Source organism: Lolium rigidum, chromosome 6 (genome assembly GCF_022539505.1).
Source record: "Lolium rigidum isolate FL_2022 chromosome 6, APGP_CSIRO_Lrig_0.1, whole genome shotgun sequence".
NCBI classification, from domain to species: Eukaryota; Viridiplantae; Streptophyta; class Magnoliopsida; order Poales; family Poaceae; genus Lolium; species Lolium rigidum.
The window spans coordinates 336781450-336796884 of NC_061513.1; the positions used below are offsets into that span (position 1 = coordinate 336781450).

A 15435-nucleotide genomic window follows, 5' to 3' on the forward strand; every position below is an offset into this window, starting at 1 on the left:
AGGCACAAAGTCAAGCACACCCTTAGAATCAGAGAGCAAAGAAAATTAAACTTTGTGTCTTGAAATGCAGGAATTTGTAGTTGTTCTCTTATGAAATCAATGGCAGAGCTTCCTTCATTTGAGTAAGAAGATTTAAATAAGCAACATGAGTTTATATCAGGACATAGAAAAGCAAAAGAAACAGAGATTTGCAATCTTGAGGTAAGCTTAATTATAAGGTTTAGTCACATTTGCTGCAAGGTCGCCCTGGCATAACACGGTGAAATGAGATGCTGAGTTTGTAGGCTAATAGTGCCGCAGGTACTCAAGGGTTAGAGAGCAGAAACAGTAGTACCAAGTTTATACTTTTTATGTGGTACTGCTACTGGTATCTGAAAATGGAGTACATGATACACAAAAGTACACTTAATTGCTGATATATTAAAAAAAATAAAGATGATGATAGAGTCTAGTATATTAAACTCGATAATCTTCTGGCTCAAGCATATATAGTAGTTGCCTAGTTGGTTTACTTTCAGTCACTTGACATGCAGAGGAAAGAAAAATGCAGAAAAAGAACAAAGGGTGAGTAATATAAATACATAAGAGATACTACTTATAAGTCAAATTTAATATCGATAAAGTTTGAAGCCAAGTGACTCCAGATTCTAAGTTCGACACAAGAACGCTCTCTAGAACCATGTACTTAAACTGGAAATAAGCCGGTGTTGTTGCTACCTTAGCTTGCCTATAAAATTAAATAGATGGTATATGTAAGTTATTTCACTTATAACATGGAAATAATTGTAAATTTGGAATATGGAATTATATAAAGCAACCGATTGACTTGAGATTTAAAATAGCAGTATAAATATTTCACCTGTAATAGATTTACAATTTGATGATTAAATGATTTGAAACCTTCTTCCTGCTCTCTTTGGCTTCTATCTCTGAAAATTAGATAACTGGAAATACAAATTGAGGGATCACCCATTAGTTCATCCATATATAAACCAAGAGATGCCATTACAAATCTGTAAAACACAAAATGTATTTTTTTTGCCATGATTCATGAAGCAATGCACATGCACGGTCCTTATTTGTAGGAGATGAGGCATAAGGGCGCCCTGATACACCATGGTACTGGGTTACTTGGACGGATTTTGAATGAGTACTTGTGAGTTTGGTCAGACGGCACAAAAGTCCTGGATAGAACAGATTCATGCAATTCCGAAACAGCAAACAACATACAGATGTACTGGCAGTAGGCAAATACATGTATTTGCTGGGATTAAAAATTGGACAAGTTGCAGATAGTAGAGAACAGATTTAAAGTAGACAATAGAGATTAGAAATATTAACAACCAGTAAAGAGCGGTAATTTTTTTGTATGAGCAAGTGTTATTGTCCAGCAGCCATGGTCGCAAATGAATGTTACACAGCTGCGGTGAGCAATCCCTGAACAAAACTCCCGGACGAACAAGGAAGACAAACCCTGAATAAAAAGCCCGGACGAGCGAGAACGACAACCCCTGAAATAAACAACAGTATGTCATTTGTCTACCTAATATTCACATCAATTTATCAATTTAATTACCAGAAAGAAGCAGGATGGCAGGAAACAAAAAACCAAGCCTAAGCACGCTGATGAGCAATGGGAGGTGGAAGCCAAGATGCAAGGTTAATTGAAATACGATGGCTCATTGCACATATATTTATCAAGGAAAGAGGAGAGCTGACACTAATTCTGAGATTAATCACCATAATTACATGAAGGAGCTGGTCGAAATTACCACCATGATTATGGCACCGGCGGTTTCAATTTGCAACCGTAATTACGCCGCCGCCCAGCGAACCGAAGGAGAATCGTCGCTCGAATGATGGGCCGACTCCACCAGCAGATTGAACAATCCTAGGCCCGTATGGAGGAGCCTACTCCCCTGTCTGCCCGCAATCCGAACCTCGCCGGCGCCATCATCGGAGAAGAAACCAAAGAACTGGGCTGCTGCTTCTGAAACCAAAGAACTGGGCTGCCGCTTCTAAATCTACGGGAATAGATGAAGATCGAAAACCCGCATGCGTTGGTAGCCTCAGCTCGCGGGTTCTTCGAAGGAGCGAATCAGGTGATGTCACTCGTACCGCTCGGCGGCACGGGCGTGCGGGTAACGACGGCGCTACAAGAAAAGAGATGAAAGGAAAGAGGGCTGGTACCTCTTTTTAGGGGGTGTAAATTGTAGAAGGCCGAAAAGGTAGGCCCATTGAGCGATTCGCAGCCCGGCAAACCAGCTGCGGCCTAACTCCTTTTGCAGAGTAGCGGCCCAGCAACGAACGCTGGCCCTTTTGACGCGCCGGAACGAGGAAAAACATGGTTCTGAGACGGTTCGGGATTACTGTGCATAGGTGGACCATTAGATGAGTAGATCGGACGGTTTAGGATGTCAAATGGCTGTGGATGCTCCTAGGTGGTTACATTATACTGTTAACTAATTATAGTGCCTACAATTTTTTTAAAGTTAAATTGGTAAACTTTGATCAAATTTATCATGAAAAATATCAGAATTTAGAATCTCAAATCAAATACGATTGAATTCATCAGAAAATATGTTTTAATATGGTATAGGTTAGGTATTGTAGATATATATAATTTTATCAATACTCAAACTTAGTGTAGTTTGACATATGCGGAAACCAATGCGTACTATACTATATTACGGAGGGAGTGAAACATAATACATACAAGGAAATATCATTTTCTCCATTGTCTATTATCTCTTCTCTTACCAAATCAATATCTTACTAAAAAGTTAATTGCCTTTTATTGAATACTCTCTCGGCAATCAAATAAGCAGATGTTTACCCCAAAAAGTTGTCCACCAAAAGTGTACTTTTATATCTTCTCCATGCACTTTAAAGTAGCAGTAAAAATTGCTTCTCCAATAATAATCAGCGTTCTCCTCATTTTCTACATGTATTTAGCTCGTTAGAGGTGATAGAACTAAATAGGAGAGAAATATTGGTTTGCATCTTTTCAACGCATTTTTCAGCCTGCTCCATGATGTGTCTTGAGAAACACACATGTTCACTTATTTTAAAACAGATGGAGGCAAGGCATGGTATGTGTATTACCTTGTCGGGGAGAAGTGGAGAGGAGGCATGTCTTCCCAGTGCGGTTGGTCATAGGTTTGACCCTAAAAGGATCTGATAAGGATGAAAATTTACGCTTAGACAGTCAACCAACCAAACATGTTTATGCACCGTGTAAAACTTTCTGACTTAGCTGCCACCACCAAATCAGGTCCTACATGCAACATCACTCCAGGTGAGCTACAGGAGCAACGAAGTTGTGAAGTCGAAGCTAGCGTGACGTCATTCGAGCCGTGACGATGACCTGCCCATGGACGGTTAGGTCACGAAACGAAAGTCTACACCGGCACAAGTCTTGCATATATCCTCTTCAGAGCTTTGTCAACAGAACAAAAGCTGCAAGTCTTCCAAGCGATGGGCCGACGACCCGACGTGGGCTTCGCAAGGCAGCTAGGACTCGTGCTTTGGTGAAGTATTCTCGTCAAGGAGTGGTGACAATGCCATCAGGACGGCAGGGTTGGCTATCAAAATTCTGTATCTTTTCCACTGGTATAAACCGGTCGATTCTTTTTTTTTATCAAAAACAGTAAAGTTACAAGAAGATGATGAATCCAAGAGCATGGTTGGTTCATTTGTTTTTATCTCTTCTCTCGCACACAGAAGATCGGTATTCAGTACCAAATTGAAGAACCAGGATGTGAGCATGCATCCAAAACAATGATTCATAACACAGTACTTGATCATGTTTTTTTCTGGGCTCTGACACCTCAGAGCGGCAGAGCCATGGGTCAAAAACAACTAAGAAATCAGAACGTAAAACAATATCATATCCGAAGCCATTAAAATGTCCACCAGTGCATCGAGTGTCTTGTCAAACATGGTTGGCTCATCATGATAATATCAACCATGCTATTTGTTAATGAAAACCATGAGGCATGTTAGTTTTCTGTTTTAGAGTTAGATACAACAAAAGTTACACACTGATGGCCTTGCCCAGCTCAACACAAGAGGCAAGGTCGCAAGAACAGTGACAGCAACAACAACAAATCACACCTCCCCCTCTTTTTCAGTTAGCTTGGGTATTTCTTTTTAACTCTATGGTGTCTAAATCCTACAAAGAATGGATTCGAGAACACCTTTTATATATACAACAGAACACAGGTTGCGTGCCTGCACGTGATTAACGAGGGGCGCGGAAGTATGCATCTATAACCACTGCAGTTGCTTCTTTTGGCCTGGTCAATAAAGAAAGGCCGTGCTGCCCCCACTCCTTTTCTTTTATCAACTCCCAAAAAGTCGAGTTGTAAAAAGCTACCAGAAGCACCTCAGTTACCACTAGTGTCATGACTGCCAGAATATGCTCGGGTCATTACTGTATACGGCTCGGTCTTGTATCTCTAGATTACTGACATGCCAATCAACAAGCCTTGCTTGAATGCATTTCAACAAGATGAGTCCAGTCGGAAACAGCCACCAGCCACTTTCATCCCTGTGTAGGATTCCAAATGTGAAGAAATGAGAGGATGAAGAAAACGTAGACAAAACATGTGTTGAACGCCTAATTGAACTGAGTTAAAAGAAATGTATATATGTTTGCAATTATAGCAGAGAAAATGATTCTTACGTTCCCAGGTTCCATGGCTGTGTGCTTGGATGTGCTTTGGTTGACGACTTATAGTGTACGAAACCGCATATCAAAGCCACAACCTGAACATGTATGGAAGAAGGTTATATGGGCTATGGAGATATAATGGAAGTGAAATCCAGTATACAAAAGATAATACTATTGCAGATAGTATTATAGCAGCAAATGCAATTGCAGAGTCTTCCAATATTTGAGTACTTACAACATTGACCAGTGAAGTAATGTTCCACAATGCATATACGCGAGCAAGGCCTGCTGAGCGGCGTGGTCCATGACTAAAAAGAGCATTTATTCCAGCAGGAAAAGGAGATAGTATCCCAAGAGGAAGAACAAACAAGACTAAGAGAACATCAGCCATAGAGTATGAATATAGCTGGAGAAATGTCAGCAACACTAAGCTGAAATCCGCAAGAAGTAATATTGAGATTACTAAGCCAACAAGATCCTGCAGTTAAGAACAGAACTATGTAAGTGCAAAATATCATAATTCAGTCAATAATTGTATAAGTTGAAGTGGTAGCATAGAAAAACCTGATGCCCAACTGGTTTAGTGTTGTGCAAGATAAGAGAAAACGGATACAGAAGATCCCTTCTGTCTTTGAGTGTCCTTAAGGTATTACTATCTAGAATTCCACCAGTAATCCTCTTGCGCATAAGAGCATCCTTAACCCTTGAGTGGCTTAGTTGAGCATCAGCAAGCATGTCCTGCACTCTGCATGATGCAACAAAACATTATGAATAAATGAAGCTTAACAAGAAAGTCACAAGTGCTGAGGACGAACAAAAAAATAACTCACACTGAATGCTGCTCAATTTTAATTCTAGGGCTACCATCAAGTTCAGCTGTCACTGGTTCTCCTTCAACAGCATAAACGACAAGACCAAGTTGGCAATACCCTAATGTTGTAGCTTGGAACCAGGCAAGATCGACACGGACACCGTTCACGGCCAAAGCCGGATTTGCATGGGTTTCAAGCCAATTAAGGACAGGAAGAAATGTTACTTTGAGATTTCCATGTCGTACCAAACGCAATTGAGCATTCAATCCAGCTACAAGACGGTGCCATATCGAAGAAGGTACAGCCTACAATGGGGTATTATATCAGGCTCTAAGGAAAGCTTTGGAGCATGAACGATGCAGTTTGAAAGGTCTTAAAATCATACCTGGCTCAGAAGACTAGTGAGCACACTGTCACTATGTAGTGAAAATGGAGCCATGTAACTTCCATCACCACCAAAAATCAAGGACATTGGAAACCTTTGACGAAGTCTAGGTGGAAGATCAGGTCTTTTCTCATCACCCCCAAGGAAGAAATCTAAATATCCCAACATCAGATCTGGGGTTGCAGTCACCTATAGATTGGAGAAACAGGCGATGTCTTAATTCCGATCACAACACGTTCCTTTTAGCCCAAATGATGAACTTTGAGTTTGGAAAAGAGAAAAAGAACACTACAATTGACGTACTTTCAAACTGTTCAGACTATTTACAGGCGCACAGTTTATAAAAGGATCACTCTCTAATGATTTAATACATGTTGATATTACTAAAATTATGCAGGATGTTCCTGATTTATAGATTATTTTAAAAATTGATGTTCAAGTTAACAATGTTTGGCTATTTATCCATCATAACTACTTTAAGAGTAAATTTGTTGCCAGTAGTTAAGCAAGCCAACCCTAGTTTCAAAGTGCGAGTGACGAGTCATTTCAATTTTCTTACAAAAAGCATTATGATGGTATAATTCTTAAGACTACCAAAGTAAAAGATCAAAGATAAGCTTATACTATCACCCCACAAACACATAGTTTGCTGTTCAGAAATATAGTGAAATGCAGAGGAACAGACCTTGAGACCTTCATAAAGCGCACGCGAACGGCAAGACCGTAAGCATGAATGATCATACTCAGAGCGGACAAATTCGCGAAGTCTTTGTAATTTTTTTCTTCTACGCCACTGCTGCCATGACCAAGCCAATGGGTACGCAAGTATACAGAGGATACTGTAAACTGATCCTTCCCACCACTGATAAGCTGCAAGGGTGTTTATCTCATCGACAAATCGATTAAATGCATCCTCGTACCTGACAAATCAGAGACGACACAAATAAGAATCAGTTGTGTCATTTCAATAGGGCACGCAACAGCCAAGGTGTACTTGAATTGTAACAGATAATCAGCAAAACTGTGGATACTATTGAACAAAATGACGAGGGATAAATATGTTTAAGGGTGGCTAGGACTACATAAAGACAAGCATGCATACACAATCTCTGTAATCTGTTCTGGAGGGGTGTGTGGGAGATGCCAAGGTTCACTGAAGGTGTTTGGGCCCATGAAATACATCCTGTGTACATGACCATGCGATTCTTCAGCTCTATTAGTTTCCAGGACCTGCAACAATAGCAAAACTTCTATTTAATTCAGCATGTTGGTTTTTTGTAAAAACAGCCTTCATATGGTATTTAAATTGATTATGAGTTGGAGCAGCACAATCTGTAAATTACCTCATTTAGTGATTCCAGAAAAGGGAAGGAGTGGTCAATTTGCGACCCCTGTTGAGTTGGTGCTGGCCCAGGTAACTCGTCAGTGCCAACAAATTTCATCCGAGCAACACTTAAAACAAGAGCTAACAAAATAAGAAGGCCTGAAAGAAGTAGACCGAATAGCCAAGGTCCCCCAAAAGTGTATATTAACTCTTCCAGAGCAGTATAACAGTGAGGCATGCGATATCTATCTGACACACATATGTACGGGCATGGAGTTTCAGCAGCACCACCTGTCAAACATAAGCTATATTCAGCAAAAAATGTATATGTTTAGGTTGCACTATACATCACAACATAATATAGATATAGAAAGAATTACCTCGCACACTTGTGTACACAGCACGGTTAGGGAGTTCGCTTGAAGGGCATTCAAAGCAGAGAGATTTCGAAGATCCGGTAACATTCTTGTATGTTCCCAAAGGGCATTCCTGCATTTTTCAAAGAAGCACCTCCGCATTAAGTAGCAACTACGACAAAACTACAGTTGACATAGACATATAGCCACCACTACACAGCTAGAAATGTGAATGTGCAGTGTTCTTGCTAATTATAGTGGTGGACATACGGACTAACCAACTACTTAAATAATACTATCGTGATACAGAACAATCGAGTAAGTTGATGCAAATAAATACAAGACATGGGGTGGATCACGGTTAAGACATATATGTTACCTTGCAAAATGTACCATAAAGACCTTTTGGGCAAGCTCTTCCTGTAACGGTTCCATTCTCACCAGGAAATCCTGGCCCATTGCTCATTCCTCCGCTGTACAAGAATAAATAGTCAGCATAGTAACAATATATATAACTGCTGGTGACTGGTGGTGAAAGGAAATGTGCACGACTGAAATTGCATTGTATCATGCACATCACAAGTTCACAACTCAGCCATGAATTTCAGAAATTGATCATAGTATGCATATAATGAAACAAACCACAATTACACATCCACCTTGATAAATCAAAATACTTCAATACATGAATTTCATTTTAACACACCCAAATTGATATGTCCCAAAACTGACGGATCAAAATTCTGATATCTTATAGTACCTCCAAACCAACAAACATACTACTTGTTTTTGCGACTGCAAAGGACGCATACAGTACAAACGCCATCACACATGTGCACCCACATAGCACCCCTTAACACATCTCTACAACTGACAGAGACCAAGAATATATCAATCAATCTCACAAAGCTCACAGTGAAGTGCACTCAAATCTCAAGCACCATCCTAGAAACAAGCTAAACTAATTATAACAGCTTATTTTCTGCAAAATAGTCAATATTATCTAGAGTTATACATAGGCAAATAAAAAGTCTACAAACAAGAGTCATCCATACTGCATAGTGCATACTGTTCAAGTCAGGAGGCTGCAGGGAGTCAAAACTCAAATATTCAGAAAAATACGACACTGGACTACAAACTTGAATTCTAATTCAGCTTTTTTGGCCTTATTGTCCCATGACATTACCATAATTAAATTAGAATAAAGATGAAGATTAGCCAAATACATGTTCCAGGGATTGCAAGATTGGATGTGAACAACTGAAAATAATAAAATTTTCTAATATCATGGTATGCCCTGAATTACCAGACATACTGCAAATTCAGAGTAACCCATATCGTAGTTTTTCAAATCCACCCAGAAAGCCATAAAATTAGAAGTGATACTAGAGAAAAGATCAGATCAGACCTTGCAAGTATTGATCCTTCAATAGCTGCAACAGGAATATATTCATCTCCAGTAGGAATGTTAGACCAATGAAAGTGAATCCTTCCCCCTCCTCCACCACCACTGCCAGCTCTTCCAAAGCCTCCAGCACTTGAAAGGACGGAGCTCTCTGCTAGGGTCAATGAACGCACAAATAGAAGAACTGTACCTCCAGAACCACCTCCAGGTCCAATAGAGGCATTAGTTACAGCATCAATCGAACTGCCACCGTCTGATTCTAGTGTACCATAGACCGTGAGGCTTGGCAAAGAATACTCCCACGAACCCAACACTGGAATGCAGTTACAGAAAATGTAAGAGGCAAATTATTAAGACCTACTGCGCTTCCAACACAAAATATGGGCCAATCATGGATATATGTGTTACCTATTATACCACCACCAGCTGTGGAAGACCCTGTGGTGTCATTGCCACTGCCACTGCCAAGTTCACAAGGCAAATCAGCATTACCATATGTAGTTCCACCCTCAGCACGGCTTCCATTAACAAAACCGCTTCCCCCTTTACCACCGTGTCCACCACCACCACTTAAGCCGCTACTCGACAATCCTCCCCGTCCTATTCCACTTTTGCATCCTGAAATTAGAAAAGGAATTTAAGTTTTAGTGTAAATGCCAAAATCGCATGCACTATACACAACAAAAAAAGATCATCTTGATATGAAAGAATAGTTTAAAACATATGCCGATATAAAGTCACCATGAAGTAGTACATTAAGAACGGAATACACAGTTCTTCTGATTCCTACAAAGGGGTTTACACTAGCTTATCAAAGTATAGACTAAACAGAGAAATTTTAAGCAGTGTGTTCCACTGGATTTGCCAATCAAGAAGCTGCAAACATAATATACAGCGTGGAAAACAGGAAGGGGGAAGGGGGTATTTCAGAATTAGACAGCTTACATTTTGCTTATCTGGTTGGAATACTTAAACTGGCTGAATCTTAAACATTAATTTTGATATATGTAGTTTTACTAGTAGAGATGTTTGGAAGCATAGACACTCTTAGACATCGACATTAAACAATTCCTATAACCACGGACAAAAACTCAACTGTATATTCTGGCAAACAAAAGAAAGATAGCACATTACCCAAGCCTGTTGCGCTGATGGTGCCAGATGTGTGCACGGTAACACTTCTTGCCCTATTGAAATGAACTACAGTGCCTTGTACGAGACCCCAGACATCAATATCTTCTACACGGCATACCTAAAGAGGAGAGTGGTAGTAAGTTTTATATTAACAGCAAAGAAGCCTGAGAGACATCACACCAGAAACAGTACCTGAAGAGTAAATGACAGTGAAGAATTCAGATTGCAATCTTCTGGTGGATAAATTATTTCTACAGGACAGCTCTCGTCTTCACAGTTCAGCTTTGGGGACCTAATAGATGCATGAAAGACAACAGCTCATTAAGAAGCAAAATAAAATCAGGGCTGGAAATATGTCAAAATAAAATCTCAATGCAAACGTTGAAGGTTGAAGTATTTACACATCGCCACTACTTCCATTTATAAGTGGACCCCGTAAAATGGAGCCAGGTCCAACCTACAAAATAAATAATCGTTATGCTTCTTGCGTTAGTAACTTATGCAACATCAAATCAGTGTAGTTTAGTTAAAAATCAAAATCATGTACAGGAGAAAACTAGACAGCAGACAGGACATCTCTATAACTACACAAATTTAAATCCAGCATATTGGGTTGGATAAAGTAGGGAAACACTGCAAAGGCTATATGATATGCAAAAAATGCAAGCTGCATCAAAGAAAAGTACGCATCTGCAGCTGAATATCATGACAAGGATATTTCACACACAAAAAAAATATTTTAAACAATTTATAGGTGGTTGCTTATAACCAGAATCCACAGTGATTGGCTAAAAAGTCAACATCCAAAATAACATGCATATACAAACAAATAACTCAATAAAGTTATAGACAAAGAAACAGAACATGTTGTGCACAGAGATATTTATCATACGCGTATGCTGTAGAACAGTGACAAAATAAGGCGTGGTGCCTCTATCATGTCTCCATCTCCAGATAAATTCAGCAGTCCTTGACCGCGAACTCCAAGATTAGCAGTAGAATGTATCACAGATGATTCCTGGCAAAATATACAAGAAACATCAAATAAAAGCATCAAAAGGGAATAACGGTCATTGCAAATGGGCCAATAATGGACCTTTAGAACTATCAAATTGCTCGCATCCAGTAAGGAAGATCCAACTATTGCTCCACCACCATTAATTGACATTCTGGAGTTCCACATGAGGAGCATCTTCACAGACATTCTCAACGCACCGAACACCTGAAATTAGTTCAAAATAGTGTATAGATTGACACATGTGAAATAGCACAAGAAAGACAGCAAACAAGAAGAACAATAAAACTACCTTGATTGTTGAGTCACTCATAAGAAGCTCCTCGGCCATCAGTTCAAACTCCGAGTACGGATAACGGGTTAATCCAAAAGATAGAGTAGCGCCAGATTTTAGGCTAAGTTGCCCTTGGACCTGAAATTATAAATAATTGGTTCCAGACTATTTTTCAAGCACTTTGGAAAAGCATGGAGCCATTTTAAGAAAAAAAAGAAAATCCATAGATAATGTCTTACTATAAGGAAACCTCAACTTGGATTATATAATTGTGGGAATGCGGGATAAAAGTCATGAAAAAGAGTTTTAAAAAATGCAACACAGCACATGCAGATTCCCAACACTACTTCAACATGGCCATTCTGTAATTTAAATGTTAGGGTGCCTTTTTTCACATGATATTAACACAGAGGATAATGACAAATGTAAACCTTAGTACTTCCATTTGGTTGCAAAGTAGCGTATAGAGCTGCATTGCATTTGTGATAAAAAAGATAATACACTGGATAATCCACTTGTTGTTATGGTAAACACTAAACGGATCCATGCCAAGAAAAATAAGATTAAATAAGGAAGTGTTGTACTAAAGACACCATAACTGGTAGAACATTAACTACTATCTCCATCCAAATTAATTGACGCAAATCTGCGTCAATTAATTATTCAATTTGGAACAGAGGCAGTATTACTATAACATCGCAATGCCTTGTGTACCTGAACACGACTCCAGAGCAAGGGAACAGCAACTTTGGCCTTATTCCTGATATTAACGTTTGTCCATAGTGGCTGATTTGGGAACTCTAACAGGAGAGTATCAGTCTGTGTACTCATGTTGTTGTTGCTAACATCAAGACTTTTAGGTACTGCATCGTAAAGAGTTCCAGCAGCTCCAGCATTATCCGGACAGCCGGAACTCCGTCCACCTGACAAAGTTGATACACTTTAAATGCAAACACAAATAAATCAATAAGGTTGTCTAGACACTAGATTCATCCCTAAATCAGTAAGAAAGTTACTTAAGAAGTTCAAATTACTCAAACTGGGAGCTTCACTTCATCTAATAAACATGATAAGACCTCAGAGTAAGTGTATAAAAGGAATAGACAAGTACTAGCATAGCATGTTTCTACGACTGAACAGAAAATACACACGTATTATTGTATTTGAGGACCACAGTACAGAGCATTCAGGTGATCAGATCTCTTACAGATGCAAAATTATTAACCAAAATTTAGGAATGCAATATTAAAAAAATTAAGGACCGACTGAGCTCATACCCTGATAAATCACCTATAGAAAAATGAAAACATGGCAAGGTTTTGAAAGCAACTTCATATACCCAAAAATTAAAATAACAGGGTGAAATAGAAACAGAACAATATGGTAGATTTTGACTATACAACTATAAACGTGTACAACCTTCAACTTTGTACTAGCAGCCCGTCAAGTTGCAGGTTAAGAATTAAGTGATTAACTGAGAAGAAAAGATGTGCATCAGAAATTCAGATTTAAAAAATTACCATGAACCAATGTCTGGGTGTCATCATGCCTACTGAAAACGTTAATCGAAACCCGTCCTCCACCACCCCCAGCCAAACCGTTGCCGCCAGAAGCACTGATTTTGCCACTGCCATGCCTGTCGCCAACAAAAAGATCAGAGAGGAAAAACCTGCAAGTACTCACTGGAATACTGAAAATACAGAATCAAGGGAATCACAAGAAAACCAGAATAGCATTACTAAACAAAGAAAGGAAAGACACCGAAATTCTTCAATTCAAATGACACTTGTGATAAAAGAAGCTAGGTGCACTGCAATAGATTGAAGATTTGTTCCTCACTGGTCACTAGTATAGAACGTGATCGTATATGTTGTGTTAACGTGAAACTTACTATCGGTACAAAATCCTTGCTAGATGAATACAATATATATTGAGCAAATGATAACCCTCAGATCCACTTGATGGAATAATGTAGTCAATCCAGTGATTATTAATTATATGGTAAACCAAACTAAGTTTCCATTTAATAGCATCGCAATGCGACAAACTTTCAACACTAGTAGAATTCTGAGTATATGTTTATGTTCTTTCGCCAATAAAGTAATGTATATCCTATTGTGTGAGTGATGAACAAAATCATCAACGAAAGATAATCATATGGTTATCTTCATCTCGTATAGGTGTATATCTTACATTTTAATTCACCAACCTCAACCCTGAAAGCCCAAATAAAATTTAGTGTAGTTGCTAACTTCCTTCATCATTATTATAACATGTACTCCTAAATCCCAAGGCCCGACTAGTTCGTAATCAACAGGACCTACCAGCTCATGGTTGATTGGTCGTAGTCTTCAATTTGGAAACAGTTTACCAATCTTCAAGTTAATCCATGAGATCATCATCTCTTATAGGTATGTCTTAAATTTCAATTCACCAACCCCAACCCTAAAAGACAAATAAATTTAGTGTGGTTGCTAACATCCTGCACCATTAATACATGTTATGATCACACTACAAACACTGCCATCATACTCCTAGGGCCTGCTTGGAATGGATGAAAATGTTGTGTGCCCGCTGGTATTTAGCTCACACTTGAACTAGTTCCTAAACCAGTTGATGATCATGGTCTCCAATTCGGAAACAGTTTACAATCCTTCAAGTTAATCAGTTAAATAAATAGCTTAAATGTTGGTATGCCGGTTTAATGAGTAGTAGAAAGGGAGCAGGATGAAGTATGAAAGCATTTCAGCGAGACTCACATAGTCTCAGCCTTGATGAAGATGCTCCCGCCAGAGCCACCCCCGCCCTTCTCGCTGCTATCCCCACCATCAGCAAGCATTGTACCATTCATCAACAGGTCCGTCGCGAACAGCCACAATATTCCACCGCCAACGCCGCCGTAGTCCTTCTCCACACTGGTAGAGCCCCCTTTGCTCCCGTAGCTAAACGGGTGCTCGAGGTCGGACCACGCGTATGCGTCCCCGCCCCACGAGTCCTCCTGCGTCTGCCCGTCCTTGACGTAGCAGCTGGCGCCGCGGCCGCCGTGGCCGCCGCCGTCGCCGTGCGTGCCCGTGGGGACGCCGCTGGTGCGGTCGGGCGGGTCGCCGGCGAGGCCGGTGGTGTTGAGGACGACCGTGTCGGCGATCGTGATGTTGGCGGCCGAGAGCGAGACCTTCCCGGCCACGACGCGCACGCCGCGGCCGATGCGCACCTCGCCGGAGAGGTTGGCGGAGACCACGCACCCGGGGCGCTCGCAGGTGAGCGCGGCCCCGGAGTTGAGCACCAGGCTGCCGGTGCCGGCGATGTAGATGTCGCCGTGGAGGTTCACCTCCGAGGAGACCTCGCAGGTGGTGCTGAAGTCGCCCTTCCCGTGGAGGTCGTCGGCGCAGGTCGCCGCCGGCGCCGCCGGCGCCGGCGGCGGGGGCGGCGGCGACGGCGGGGAGTAGTCGTGCCAGGTTAGGATCGAGTACGGGTCCGGGTCCGCCCGATCTGAGGCGTCCGGGATGGGGGCGGCAGTCCCGAGGATGAGGGGGACGGCGAGGAGCAGCGGGAGGAGGCGGAGCTGGGGGCGGAGGCGCGGGTGGGGGGCCATGGGGTGGGACGCATCAGAGTCGAGGCGGTGAGGGGGTAGGTCCAGGCCTAGGGTTTGGGCGGCGCGGGCGGCGGTCGCCGGAGATGGGGATGGGGGCGGGGCGGCGGGGTGAGTCGTGGGTTGGGTTTGGTGCGGCAAGTTGGGTTTATTTCTGTCTCTGCTTTCCTTTCTGGCTGTGTGGGAGTGTGGAAGGGGAAGAGAGTGGAAGGAGGGAGGCGCACGAGGGGATGGGTGGGATGCGCTTTGAGATTCGCGACAGTTGGTGTAGGTGGCGGTTCGGTTTTGTGCGTGTGTGGACTGCGGTACAGACAAGTGGTGCAGAAGCCGCTGTTTTTTTACTTGTCCTTTTCCCTTTTTTACCTTTTCTCCTTATGGTTTCAAGGAAATACTTCATGCATGGTACTCCCTTCGTTCTTTTTTAATTGATTCATATTTAGTACAACTTTATACTAAGTTTAAGTCA

General features: G+C 41.3%; 1 protein-coding gene across 1 annotated transcript; it reads right to left on the minus strand.

Moving 5' to 3' along the window:
* Positions 1-3931: 3931 nt before the first annotated feature.
* Positions 3932-14972, minus strand: LOC124664863. Its single transcript, XM_047202288.1, has 22 exons — positions 14140-14972; positions 12901-13016; positions 12095-12303; positions 11399-11518; positions 11188-11313; positions 10984-11109; positions 10493-10548; positions 10284-10383; positions 10092-10209; positions 9366-9575; positions 8961-9270; positions 7932-8025; positions 7577-7685; positions 7216-7487; positions 6975-7102; positions 6558-6792; positions 5873-6061; positions 5506-5792; positions 5240-5420; positions 4911-5153; positions 4688-4770; positions 3932-4552 (listed from the first exon to the last, which is right to left on the minus strand). The coding sequence occupies exons 1-22, from the start codon at positions 14970-14972 to the stop codon at positions 4405-4407; spliced, it is 4293 nt and encodes a 1430-aa protein (XP_047058244.1). The 3' UTR covers positions 3932-4404.
* Between the last annotated feature and the right edge of the window lie 463 nt (positions 14973-15435).

What these genes read in the sequence shown, in the direction of transcription:
- LOC124664863 (XM_047202288.1), bottom strand. Translation starts at nt 14,972, where the DNA reads ATGGCCCCCCACCCGCGCCTCCGCCCCCAGCTCCGCCTCCTCCCGCTG. An exon ending in TGTGTACACAAGTGTGCGAG is followed by an intron (nt 7,488 to 7,576) that starts GTAATTCTTTCT and finishes TATGTTTGACAG; the next exon opens with GTGGTGCTGCTGAAACTCCA. An exon ending in CTAAACCAGTTGGGCATCAG is followed by an intron (nt 5,154 to 5,239) that starts GTTTTTCTATGC and finishes TCTTAACTGCAG; the next exon opens with GATCTTGTTGGCTTAGTAAT.